Raw genomic sequence first — 13,669 nt, 5'->3', positions numbered from 1 at the left:
ACACGCTGTGTAAATATCTATATGAAAACACATGCCAAAGTCCCATGGAAGTTCCATCAGTTAAGCATGTGCTTATAGGCTAGATTTCTTAATGCCTGTAGGTTTGCTTAAGCCCCATTAAGTTAGTCACCTTAAACTTTTAGACTAAGTACAGACAGTCAAAAAGCCCCAGGCTGAATTGGTTCAATCTTTGCATGTTTCTCTAAACTGCGTAGATTAAACTGATAAGCAAGTGAACAGACATTCACTTTTGATTCTGGAAATGCAGCCACATGCCTGCTGTGGCCCAGACCAGAAGCTGGGGGATGCTAGAACACACCTCCCTGCTTGGCTGGACCAGAGAGCTTGGGCCAGAGCTAGTCCACCTGCCCTGAAAGGAGCAAGGGTAGCAGGGGAGGTGCACAGCATTCTGGGATGCTGGAGGACTTGAATCTAGAGAGAATCTGGGACAGAAGTTCAATAAACTGATTTATCTTAAATCAGTTAAGTCTGATACTACATCCATCCAGGTTCATCTTAAACCAGTTTTGGCATTTTGAAAGTTATATATATGTATATACACTGAACTTCTGTTGTGTAATAGTTTTGAACCATTTTCCAATCACTTATACCATTTTTTGTGTAATTTCTGTCCCTAGCCTTAAACATCTGGCCCAGATTGCTGTGCTGAATCTGGCTGTCAGCCTGTTTGCCTGCAGGTGCTGACGCTATCAGTTGTAAAACAAGAACTCTACAGGTTTAAGCTGTGAGAGTGGTAAATGGAGCATCTTGGCAGTTTCCTGCTTAAAAGGTGGGGTAGATTTGCACCTTATAGGCTAACCATATAGAGACAGATATAGTATGGTGCAAATCTACCCAGCCTTCTACATGACTGCAGACTAACATGGCTAACTATGTCTCTCAGTTTCCTGCTTAAACAATGAAAGGTCTCTTGGGGCTTGATTAAAATAGGATGATAACGAGTTTGAGACAGAAGGCTTCCTGTGGTGTCACCTGTACAAATATGTTTCCTTTTCAGCAACATGGTGACTGCCAGCAAAAGGCTCAGAAATACAAACTTTAAACAAAAGCTTTCAGTTGAACTAAGTTTTCCTGTTTTCTATGCACCAGCAACAAAAGGGGCTAGTTTTCAATTAAATGAAGAAATATGACTGGAACATTCAACTAGGACGTGGGATTAATTCAGTATATTGTCTATTCTTTGCTTCACAGTGTCCCTCTATTGACACAGCTAGAATTGCTCTGGGTTTCTACCAATATAAGTGAGATGACAATTTAGTCCAATCATTCTTCATTTGAATTTATGACTGAAGTTAAATTGGAAAGAGCCTAATCCGTTTTAGCATGTATTCATGGGAATAGTTAATCACAATCAAGGCAAATATGTTTGTCCATGTGTGCACGCATACACACATACACACTCTCTCTCTCTCCCCTTGCTTGTAGGGAGGTGTAAGCCTAGACAACTTTTCCTGCAGGCAAAATATATATTACAAAGTTTGTTTTATTTTTTTTTTCAACTCCAGGTTCTTATTCCTTTGACTCGCTGTAACTCTCATAAGGAAACAATCAGAGGGCAAGTGAAAGTCAGAAATGCTGGTGTCTACATGCTGATATTTGACAACACGTTCTCTAGGTAGGTGCATTTGGAGTATAAAGGTTGAAATATACAAGGTTTTGTGGCTTGTGGAATTGGTTAGACTCCCTATTATTTTACCATTTAGCAATTGTCAAAAATTGGTTGAGGTGGCCTAAGTTAAATTTTTTATGAATGCAGCTTTTCCATATTTCTATAACATCATTCCATGCTTCAGTCTGCTTGACCTGAGAAGAGAAACAAAAGAGAGAGAGTCACTCGTGACTGCTTTCAAACCAGTACAGAGTCAGGATCATCTTCTTGTAGGCGCTGAACATATTTGATCTAATCTAGCTTGCCTACCTTGGGCAAAACTTCCATTAAAACCAGTGGAAATTTTGCCTGAATAAGGACAGTTGAATTTGACCCCTTATTGTGTGTGGGATGTACCTGTGTTGCATTAACCTGATCTTGTTCTGCTTTTGTTTGTACAGGTTCATCTCAAAAAGAGTCTTTTATCACTTGACTGTTGAACGACCTGTGATCTATGATGGAAGTGATTTTCCAGAGCCTTGAATATATGGTGTTATTTTTAAGCATATTTTTAAGAAACACTATTATTTATATATGTGTGTGTGCGTGTGTGTGTGTGTGTGTGTAAGCACTAAAAATACCACTGTGTTTGAAGACCCTTTAAAACTACACAATAGTTACAAAAAAAAAGCACTTACTGTATGTTTACACCTAAGAAACAGATCTCATTCATATGACCATTAATGGTTCTGTACTGTGTACAGATTGCTCAAAAAAGCATGCTGTTTAGTAGGGTTGGTCAGAAATTTTCCACCATTTATTTTTATTGAAAAATTGGGTCTAAAAAACCAGATTTTACTAAACATTTTTGTCAGTAAACCAAATATTTTAGCTAAAATGAATTTTTTAATTGAAAAATTTGAAAATTGTTTTTCTTGACATTTAGAACAGGGCATAAAAATAAACACTTCTAACCAGCTGTATTTTCTTATGAAAACAACAACTATGCAATAGTCCAGTCATTAAAGACACTTATCATAATCTTTATAAAAGTATTACCTTTTTGCAAAATTTATAAACAGCAAAGATAGCTTTTATATAACCAGTTTAGGCTTAAAATATCTTACTGGCTGTTTTTAAAAATGCTAGTTACACAAATATGCTGCAATAGCTCTATAATTCTGAATTACTTCTGCCACTTTTGCCTTCTGTACCCTGTAAAGAGTGAAAGTTCTTGCAGAGGAAGGTACTTCTGAAGGTGAGTAACATTGGCAGAATAAGTGTACAATCTGCTGAATGAATTGGACCTCCAGTACATGACACTAAAGAAGAGAAAATGGGCATGGTTCTTCTTCCTTTTCCTTTTTTCCTGTTTTGGCACCTTAAACTGCAGCATTCACAAGAAAACAAAAATACTTTAAGATGGAAAATGACAAAAACAGTTCCATTCTGTACACTGAGTGGAAGGTAGCGTGTAACGGACCTGATAACACTTGACTCTATCTAAAGAAACCCACCCAGGCTCGACTATATCAAGACACAGTGGACACATCTACATGAGATGCCTAATGCGCAGTAGACTAATTCTACTGCACATTAGCGCATTATGGCAAAAACTGTGCTAATGCACTAATGCTCAGTAGAATTATTAGTCTACTATGCATTAAGCACCACAAAAAGCCATGCCCCATTGCTACTGCACTTTAGCTCCAGCTACTGCGCATGTATGTAGTACCTCATACTAGAGGTACTAAACTTAATGCACAGTAACAGCGGTGCATTAACGCACGTGTAGACGTGCCCAGTGAAACCTTCATCCTTCTCCTCTTTTCTCCTATCTGTCTCTCTCACTCTTAGCAGTTCCATTACATCATTTTTTCTTTCTTCTTTTTCATCTTTCCCCTATTTCTGCTTCTTCAAGTCACATTCAGCCTGAGTCTCTCCTCCTTTACTCAGTGATTTCCTTTCCATTTCCAGGCTAAATCAGGTGATACCCATTCCCCACTGTCCACCTGACCCTCCTACTTCTTTCCTGCCATTTTCTCACCCCATTTTCATCTCAATTCCCAGCTGCAATGTTCAGTCGCTGCTAGATCCAGCATGGCTGCCATATGAAAATATGCATTTCTCAATGGGGTTGGCCAAAAAAATTGCCACCAAAGCTGTTTTCGAAGGAATTTTTCAACAAAACAGAATATCTGTGCAAAGTTTCTGCTCTCTATGGACAATATCAATATTTTGACAAAACATTTGCGATTAAAAAGATTTCATTTTTTGACAGAAATTAAATTGGGGGGGGGGGGGGGAGCCCTAGTTTCAAGTCCAGACTGAGGCAGCTGGTTATCTATAGGAGACTTTAAGGATGGAGATTGGGGAGACAAAAAAATCATTGGGTGAGGCTGGGGGCAGAGGATTCTTCATCAGAGTTCAGTTCAGGCTGAGAGAAAGATAGACGTTCACATTGTTTTTTATACTTTTCTAGCTGAGTTTTTCATCCCTATGAGGCCCCATTTATTGTGATAGACCTGATGCAGACTGTTGTAGGTAATTGCAAAAAAGCTGCTATTCATTTAGACAACAATTCGAGCACCTGGCATTTTGTAGGAACTAATGATCATCTGAAAGAAGAAGAGTTAATTGTCCAAAATAAAGCAGAAGACCATTAATCCCGAGTGCCCAGGTCATTACTGGTGTTATAAGCTGCAAATTAAAAGGCAGAGACGAAGCTGTGGACCTTTGCTTTGGGTGATTCAGTTTGTAGTTGGTGAATATAGGGCATTTTTATACAGTGAAAGCTCTTTAGATAGCCTTTTATGCAAATATAAATCTTATTGATTTCAACAGGCTTTGGATTGGGCCCGATATTAGTCAGTCACATTACCTGACTCGTATTGTAACATTCCATTCAGTTTATAATCTAGTTCTTCTTTATTGTTGTTACTATGTGTAAACTTCATGAGGAAGATGCATCAAAGGAGCTGAGGGGTCAAACACGATTAAAATTAAACTCTTATTTTGCTGCGAATGTACTTAACATTTAAGAATTTCATCAGGGTGGAGAGGAGATTAAAGTGGATAGCGAATAAGCAATAAACAAATTGTACACATTATTTTTCTAGAATATTATTTTAGTGTTGGAGTTATAGTTTGTATTTAATTAGGAAATAAGAATTTATTTAATGGAATACCATATACCATTCACTATGCAGTATAATGGAAGTCCACATCAGTTTTCCTTAAGCTTTTAGGTGTGATTTTTAAAATAATTTTGTTACTGTTTTAGTTAGGATACTAATTTTACTGGGATAATTTTTGTAAAATGCCAAATGTAATTTAAAGGAACACTGTCAAATATATTAGCCTTAGCTATACCCATTAACACTGTAAATATTCTGATAGCGAGTGGCTTCTAGATGTTGTTTCTGTCTCTCTTTTTTCTTAAACCTATCACTCTGTCCCAAAGAATAGTTTTGAAAAGCTACTGTTTGTGTAGCTCCTAGGATAAATGGTTCTGTGCGGCACACACCGTATTTCCAATAATATTTCTGAGCCTTAATGATCAAGAGTTTAGCTTTAAAATTGTGAGTGTTTGGGTTTTTTTAAAATGATAAATACCGAGGGCTTTAGAATGCACTTGCTTCCATTTTCAAGCTTTTCTCTGTAATCATAAAGGCTAAAACCTCCTTTTTTGGAAAATGAAAGCTGAGCACTCTCTTGCAAATATCCCGAACCTGAGAGCTTGGGCTTTAAAAAAAATTAAATCATTAAAAATCTCAAGAATAGGCAACATTGAAAAACAGCCATTCAGGATCAAGATCACAAATCTATGAAGAAAGCCCTGTCTTCAGAACTGTGTAGATATCAGTTACACTAATAAGATAATATCTGGCAATGTAGCAAGAAATGTACTATATTAGGAGGCCACAATAAAAAAGAAGGAAAAAATATAGTTTCCCAGAGTCTCAGCTTTATTAGAGCTCTGCAGTGTCTAAGGCTGTTGTGGCTCCTGTTATGGTTTAGAGCAGTGGTCCTCAACCTTTCAAGACCAAAAGGCCCCCTCATTAGACGCAAGGTGCCCCCCAGAAAATGCGAGCTCTTTAATTTTCACTTTTTTTGGAGTAGAGAAAGATAACAAAGCAATTCTTCAGTTGTAAAGAAGTCAGAAAGACCAGGAAAGATAAGAATCTTTTCAACACTACAAATTCCAATTTGAAAACTCTGGATTTATTTTGTGAATCGTGTTTGCACCCTGATTGAGAATCATGGGTTTAGAGAAACATCTTTCAGAGGTGGCTGTGTGCTCTATTTCAGTTGGAGGTTTGTATAAAAGGAAGTGGCAGTTGTATATCAGCTACCTGGGGAATCCCCACCTGCTCCAGTTGCCTTTCTGCTCTCTGAAATGGGGCAGAGAAGCGAAAAAAAAAAAGATGGCAAGGGCAGGAAGAGTATTTTCAAGCCAATAAGAGGTTCTAACAAATAGTTTGTTTAAAGGAAAATGAGCTGGCTTTCCTTGATTTGTATGGAGCTCTGGAAAGACAGTGAAAATCCAGCCATCTTATCTGATAGCATAACATTTTGCCATGTATCTGTCCATTGTGCCGTACAAGGAGTACAGTGTCAGCCTCGCTGGCTTTCCATTAATGAATGGGCCCAAAGCAGTCCCTAATGGAAAATACCACACAAAAGAAAGAGTTATTCAAGGGGCTTAGATCAGTGATGCCTGACCTTTTGAATCCATGGACCAGATGAGGGGACTGGAGCTGGTCCGTAAGCCATATTGGGCACCTGCGACAGAATTGGACTCCATATTGTCTCGGCCCAGCTTGGCCTCCAGTGGTCTCTGATGCCAAAACTGGGCCCCACGGCTCTGTGCTGCCTCGGCCCAGCATTCATAAACCAGGATTTGGCCCTGGGGCTGCGCATTGCCTCTGCCCAGCCCTGCTCACTGGGATTGGGCTCTGGGGCTCCGTGCTGCCCCTCCTCACTGGTATCAGGCCCCATGCCACCCTGAATGCCCATTCCAGTGCACAGGGCCATGCTGTCTGACCCCATGGGTCCAGAAATGTGATAGCAGGGCAGTGGTACCACTGGATCTGCCTCACGTGCTGAAGTTGAGCACCTGTACCTTAGAACCCTGTTCAACAAAGGGCTATTGCACAGGAACAGTCGCATTGAAGTCAGTCAGGCTGCTCATACTTAAATATGCGCTCAAAAGCTTTGAATCAGTTCTTTTATGAACTCAACATCCGCCGTAATGGATATAAGAGAAAAGACTCATTTTAATCCAGGGTGAAACTAAATTAAAAGGGTACAGTCTGGTGCTTTTGTAGTCAAGAAACTTTTGTATCCAAGAAAGTACACATAACAGGCAACATAAGTGGTTGGGTCCCTTTGCGGGGTATCAGGGTGATGTGCTAAACGATTCTTTCCTCCCCGAGTTCACTCTTTTTTTAGGCATAGGGTAAAACTTAGTTGCTTTTTTTTTTCAAAATATGGCAGTGTTCCTTTACATTTCTCTAACCATTATTGCAAATTGGTTCATGAAAATGTCTCAAGTGGAAGAGTTTGCCGATTTAAACTATGGTAAACTATGTGTAAAGATACTATGCACGACTGCTGCTTTGTGTTTCAAAATTGAACTTGCACTACAGCTCTAACAATCCTCAATTGTAGCTTATTCAGAACCATCCTTTGCTCATGACTGCCAAAGAATTGCACAGTGAATTTGCACCAAACTTCAATTTATCTTTTGCAGGGAAATAAAGATTTCCATGTATTAAAGTCTGTACATTTATGGGGATGTAGATGGCTGTGTACTGGAATGTTTGTTGATGCTTTTTTTTTTAACTCAGGAATTAAATAAATAAAAATCGGTCTCCTTTAAAAATGAACCTCCCTTTTCTGCTTATAGGTACAATTTTGTCTCAAAGATGAGAAAATTTTGAATACTAGACCATTTGATTTTAAGCAAGGAAAAAGATCTTATATATTTTGAAAAATGAATCTTGTTTGTGTTGCTCTTGTCCCAATAAAGTAACAAGAGTTCGGTTTACCTCTGCATGGTGGTTAAAACAGAGACTGTGCACAGGGGTGAATTTCTCCCATAACAAATGTCATGAATCTCATTCTTCCATGAATACAGAGTCCCCTGTTCCTGTATAAGCACCAAAGTAGTAGCCTTCTTCTCAAAAGGGCTGATATCTATTTGAAGTGTATCTACCATTAAAATGTTTTGAAAATCAATACTACAGAATTTGAGGCCAGTTGTGGCGATGCCCAAATATGGAAGGAAGAACTTAACTTTAGGCACCCAGGTATGAAAATTCTGGCTTTATCTTATAGCAGTGGTTTTCAACCTTTTTTCATTTGTGAACCCCTAAAAACTTTTGAATGGGGGTACAGACTGCCATGAAAGCCTCATGCCCCCAGAGGCTGGGGGGGTATGGTGAGCTCCTGCAGGTGGCGGCAGCTCTTTCAGGGGCAGGAGCGTGGCAGAGGCAAGTGGGAGCTACCGCAGGCAACCTCAGCGCTGTCTGCAGCGGGGAGGGGGAGCAAGCACCAACCAGTGGTTGGCAACCACCCGCAGATACCAGCGGCAGTGGCGGCGGTTGGCGGCAATCACAGACCTCCTGCAGATGCCACTGGAAGTGTCGGTGGCAAGGGGTGGGTGGCAAGTGGCAACAGAGGTGCAGACCCCTTTGAATTGTAAGTGTGGGCATTTACATACTTTTGATTGATCATGGTAGTCTTTCATGGACCTCCTAGACAGATTGAAAACCTGTCCTATAGTGAAACAATAGTGGACAAGATCAGTAAGGTACTGCTGGGGCCATCAGTGGGCATGAAAGAAAAACAGTGTTCAAATGGCTGAAAAGAAACAGCATCACCCAAAATAGCAATACATCCTGAAATGACTGTGGATGGGATGGACAACTGCAGCTCTCCTAAAATATTCTCCTGCTTCCACCAGAGAATCTGTACACCTGGCAGGGTAAGTGAGCAAACAACCCAGCTGGGGTCTCAAACTTCCTGTGAGAGGTGAATTTCTGCTAAGGAAATAGAATCATGGAAATGTAGGCCTGGAAGGGACCTCTGGAGGTCACCTAGTTCAACCCCCTACCTGAAGCAGGGTCATCGCTATCCAAACCATCCCATATAAATACTTGTCTAACTGAATACTAAAACTATTATCAACCCTGTCACACAACCGCAAGACATAGCACTTTAACCTGCCACGGGTAAAGCAGAGGACAACAGCGGCCATCGTCATGCTGCTGCAAACTTTGTTAACATACGCTCAAGAGATCCAAAGAAGAGGACCATGCTCCCCACTACAGAGGAAGGCAGAACCACCCCCCCACAAAGGCAGCAGTGAGCAAGGCTGGGGTGGGGAGGGGAGGGGAGGTGCTGCTGGGCACAGGGGGGAAGTGAGATGGGAATTCTTACCTGATTTAGGGACTTTAAAAAGTCCCCAGCTGCTGCTCCTCCCTTGTTGTTAATTGAAAGAGGGGGATGTTCGCTTCCTTTGAACCCCCTCTGCACCCACTCTGGGTAGGCACCAAATTTACCAGTGGTGGTGCCCACTTCTTGCATAATAATGTAATAGTGAGAGGTGGTTAGAGCACTTGTTTAGGTAGTGGGACACCTGTGCTCTAGGACCTTTCCAGCATGAGGAGATTCAGCTTTCATATGTCCCCCATGAATGCCTTCTTTATTGGGCTAAAGGGTGAGGCTCCCTCCTGCTTGCTCCCCCTTTAGCCCCATCACTCTCATCTTCCTGCCTGGCTCATGACCCAGCTTCTGTAGAAGTGGAGGGTGCCAAGGACAGACTATAGCCTGGTCATTGAAGCATTCTCCTGGAAGTGGGTATCTGGGCTTGGCACGTTAAGGATGGCCTAGAAGTTTCCTAAGCCTCCTGTACCCCACAGCCTAGGTGAGCAAGGCAGGACCCAGGTGGCCTTCAGGGGTGGCTTTGCTGCCCCAGGTACGGACCTGCTACAATCCAAATTAGAGCTGAATCATATAGTCTGAAATCTAATTATACTGTTCCGTTAACCTAACCGTACAATTATTCATATGAGAATGTAAAGCTTTCCAAAAAATGACTCATAAGCCAGGTTGCATGACCGGGTCACAACCTCTCTATATGAGAAACCGTGAGAAAATTCAGATTAGTTTCAGAACACTGAAGAAGTGTCACGTCTCAATTAAACCCCAAAATGTGTTATACCAAGCAACCACACAGTAAAGACTATATTTATCAGGAGGAAGACTAAACACTTCAAAGTGATAAGGAAAAGTAATAATGAAAGCAGCAAGCACAGGTCTGGGGTATTTTGAAGAGCAGTGTTTCACTTTTTCCCACACAAAGTGATATTATGAAGAACCATGATAAAGAGCTCTTCTCCAAACTGTTAATTTTTTATAAGGCTTGGTCTACTGGTCTAGATTTTTTTACTTGACAGATGTTAATGTGGTTTACTCGGTGTTTGAAGACCGTGTGCTCCTTTCTGATTCTCATGTAAAGATTCCATTTCACCAACCAAAATGAGTTGCGTACTCCCACAGGCGAGCTAAAAAAGAAACATAGGTAGTGCCCTGCTCAGAAAGATGAGTCTATGGACTGATGGATGGATCTGGGTCTGGAGTTTTCAGCAAAAGCCCTTTGGCCTGTACTTCAGCAGCAGCTAAGGTTTGTATATTCATTATTCAAGCTTAGAGCTTGAGAAGGAAGTGTGCAGAGGAAGTAAAATGTTTAAGTAGAATAATGAGAAAGGAATGGTGTTATGAGCCCTGCTGTTTCCTATTCCTCACTTCTGAATCTGTAAGTAAGTCTGGAAGGGAATTTAAAAAGAACTTGCTCAAAATAGTAGTGCCTATTTAAAAAAATCATTAGAATTATGATGAAAATGTTTTTGGATAGGAAAATGTGTTCAGAGTTTGGAAAAGCTCAACAATGTGTCAGTTACGAGCTTTATTCTAAGTTTCAGTGCAAAAGCCGTCTCTCCGTTTGATGCGGTCTGAAGTGTTAATGTTCAGAGACTGCCTTGTGCTCAGCACTCCAGCCTGGTGTCAAGGATCCTCAGTTCTCATTGACATCAGTGATCACTGAGGACATTCATAACACCCTAGGAAAGCTCAGTACTTTTAGGGATGTCTTTTTACTAGGTAAGATAGTAGACCCTTATGGGTTGGATAAATAGGCATATTTATTTATTAATAAACATTATCCATTATAATTTATACATAATTACAAATTATAAAAATACATGAAATTACTCTAAGGTATGCATTACTATACCTATTCATTATTATAATTCATTCTAAAAGTTTATAAATTATAATTTGTAAAATACATATAAAAAGCCCCGCACTTTTAGGGATGAATCTTCACGGTCGATCCTTATAGATTGGATAAATAGGCATCTTTATTTATTTATTGTTTCTTCTGTTTGCAGTTTGGGTGTTCTACTTGCAAGAGTGCTCTATGCACTAGCCCTGTCTCTGCTTTCCCCTTTGGAGCTTTATACTTTTCACTTACTGTTAATTGTTATCTTGCCATTTGAAGATCACATTTTTCAAAGCGATTTCTAATCACTATTATCAAAATTGCACATCCATGCTCATTTTCATACAAGTTTGCAGATGGGGGTCACTGTGCATCTTACTGCCTGACTTTTACATACAAATCTGACTTCAGTATAGGAATAGGGGGTTTGTGGGAAAATTTCACTCAGAATTGAGGCTGTGTGGAAATATTATTCTTAATCATGTCCTGGATAACTGTTCTATCTTGGCTGCTTACTAAAAATAATCACAGGTGATATATTTTTACAGAATATGTTATTGTGCATAATAGAGAGCAGAGTGCTGGGTAGAAAAAATAAAGATTTTTTTAAAAATAAAAAGTGATGCTTATATATCAGATTTTTAGTTACATTTCTATTTAATTTTAACCCCTATTAAAAATTGAATTAATTTAAAATTATAGCAAACTTAAGGTAAGGCCTAACCTCATTATGCAAATCATTTTAATTTTAAAAGTAATAATAATAAGCAGCACTTGTTTAGGGCTGAAATTTTAAAGAAAGTCAGACCACTGAAGTGGTGGACATCTCTGGCTAAGCACATGGAACCAGGGTATGTTAAAATGCTAAACCGGCTTCTCACAGTAAAAGCTTTTTCATAGGTGCTGAGGGAACTATTTTTCACATTTAAATGTATTCAATTAATTTGAAGTTAAAAACAGGTTGGGAGTTGGAAAAGCAAGAAATCTTATTATTGAGAGCTGAGTGTAAGCAGATAAGCTCTGCTAGTTCTACAATTTTGTAAGATATGGAGACCAGAAACAATGTTAAATTCTTTAATTACAATAATGTTTTACTGAATTCCAATTTCGATCCAAACAGAGCTTGATGGAACCATGAATAAAAAAAAAAATCATTTAATAAGAAAGAAGGAAAGACTGACCATTTTCTAACATGATGAAAAAATGTACAATTTTAAAAACCTAAAGGTATGTTAAGCAAAATAACTATTTAAAATATGCATAGATTTAGTGTATCTGCATACTTAGCAGCGGTAACTTTAGAAAACTATATTTATTAACCTCTTTTAATATTTGCCGGCCAAAGAGTGCTATTCTGGGAAATAAAAGTACAAGACTAAATTTGACAATTTAAGTTCATTTTTTGCTGATTTGAATCACAATCAAAATTGGCAGTTTACATTTCTGATTTAAATCAGTCCAAACTGGTAGAGAACAAGCTGGGCACCACTTCTGCTTGTAACTCAAAGGTAGGGACGATAATCTTGCTGCTAAGGCACAGAACTGAGAGACAGAAGCCGTAGCGTTTATTCCTCACTCTGTCACAGACACCTTGCATAACTGGTGTCTTTGGAGAATATTTTTTTCATGCTTCTATGGTGGTTTGACATACTGGGGTAGAAGCAGCTGTGGAAGTGCAGGGTATTATTATATCCTTATGTGAAACTTTTCCATCCCAAGTGATCTGAAGGGAAAAGTCTTTCTCACAGGTTCCACCCATTTCCACTATCTGCCATATAAAGTTCAGGCTGGATATAATTTTTTAACCATTTTGTTATGCTCAGTAATTATCCTTATTACTACTGATTCTTTCAGGCATCAGTTTGTCCACAATTCCAGCATTACCAGGGCTGTTCAGTTTGAAAAGCAAATCCCACATCGACAGAAAATTACAAAGTCTCTCTCAAAAAAATTACTCGAAGTTTTAAGGTTTAGTAATATACAAGGCAAGCTTCTAATAACAAAATATGACATGTTGTACGATATGAGCTGTGCCTATAATTTAACTTCAAAATCAAATAACTAAATTAAGAATAAAAAATAGCTTATTTTTACAAAGATTATCTTGAAAATGCAAAATCTAACAGGGAAAGGCCATATGTTATTCTGATAATATAATGCCTTTGTAACTAGTACAGATATTTATCTGCATATACTAAAATTACTTGCAAAGCAGAAAGACTGAAGAAAAAACACATGCTGATAGCCAAATTCTGTTCTCCTTCATACATGGGTAAATCTACACCACTTACAGTAAAGCGGACTATGAATCCCTGTAACTCATGGAGGCAAATGAGAGATGCAGGCCCAGAATTTTTTTTGCTTAGTCAACATGGACCAGAATTGTGTCATAGCATGAGGCAGCCATCACATTTCTTCTATGCCTCTTGTTTGAGGAGATAAGCAGATTGTCTCCTTAAGTCACTTGCTTGTTGAGCGTGCTCTTTGGGACAGATGGGTTGGTTATTTACACCTGTAACAAAGATACTTTTATCTCCTCTCTCATTTATCAGTTCTGCTTACAATCAGCATCATCACTACTTCCCTGTCCGTCAATGGTTTCGTTTCCCTTCGCCCAAAAGCCCACAGCTTGAGCCTTCAGCGTGCTGAGCCCTTGTAGGAGAAATGCTGGGCACCCTCAAGTCCCACAGACTTCTCTGAGAGTTATGAATGCTCAGCATTTGCAAGATCAAACTCTGGATGAGATTGCTAATTCAATCTGTTGTAAAGGT

At 39.3% G+C, this 13,669-nt stretch overlaps 1 protein-coding gene across 3 annotated transcripts in view; it reads left to right on the top strand.

Annotated features, from left to right (window-relative positions):
• The window catches only part of FYCO1 (FYVE and coiled-coil domain autophagy adaptor 1), a 79,056-nt gene extending 71,556 nt beyond the window's left edge, over positions 1-7,500 (top strand). For all 3 annotated transcript variants that reach the window (XM_006261946.4, XM_019483530.2, XM_019483528.2), the window contains exons 17-18: positions 1,527-1,636; positions 2,071-7,500. In XM_006261946.4, coding sequence (XP_006262008.2) covers positions 1,527-1,636; positions 2,071-2,152 — 192 coding nt within the window. In that variant the 3' untranslated portion in view covers positions 2,153-7,500. The remainder of the gene's footprint in view (positions 1-1,526; positions 1,637-2,070) is intronic.
• Positions 7,501-13,669: the final 6,169 nt, after the last annotated feature.

Source organism: Alligator mississippiensis, chromosome 5 (genome assembly GCF_030867095.1).
Source record: "Alligator mississippiensis isolate rAllMis1 chromosome 5, rAllMis1, whole genome shotgun sequence".
Lineage (NCBI taxonomy): Eukaryota > Metazoa > Chordata > Crocodylia > Alligatoridae > Alligator > Alligator mississippiensis.
This window is presented reverse-complemented; position numbering and strand designations above follow the sequence as displayed.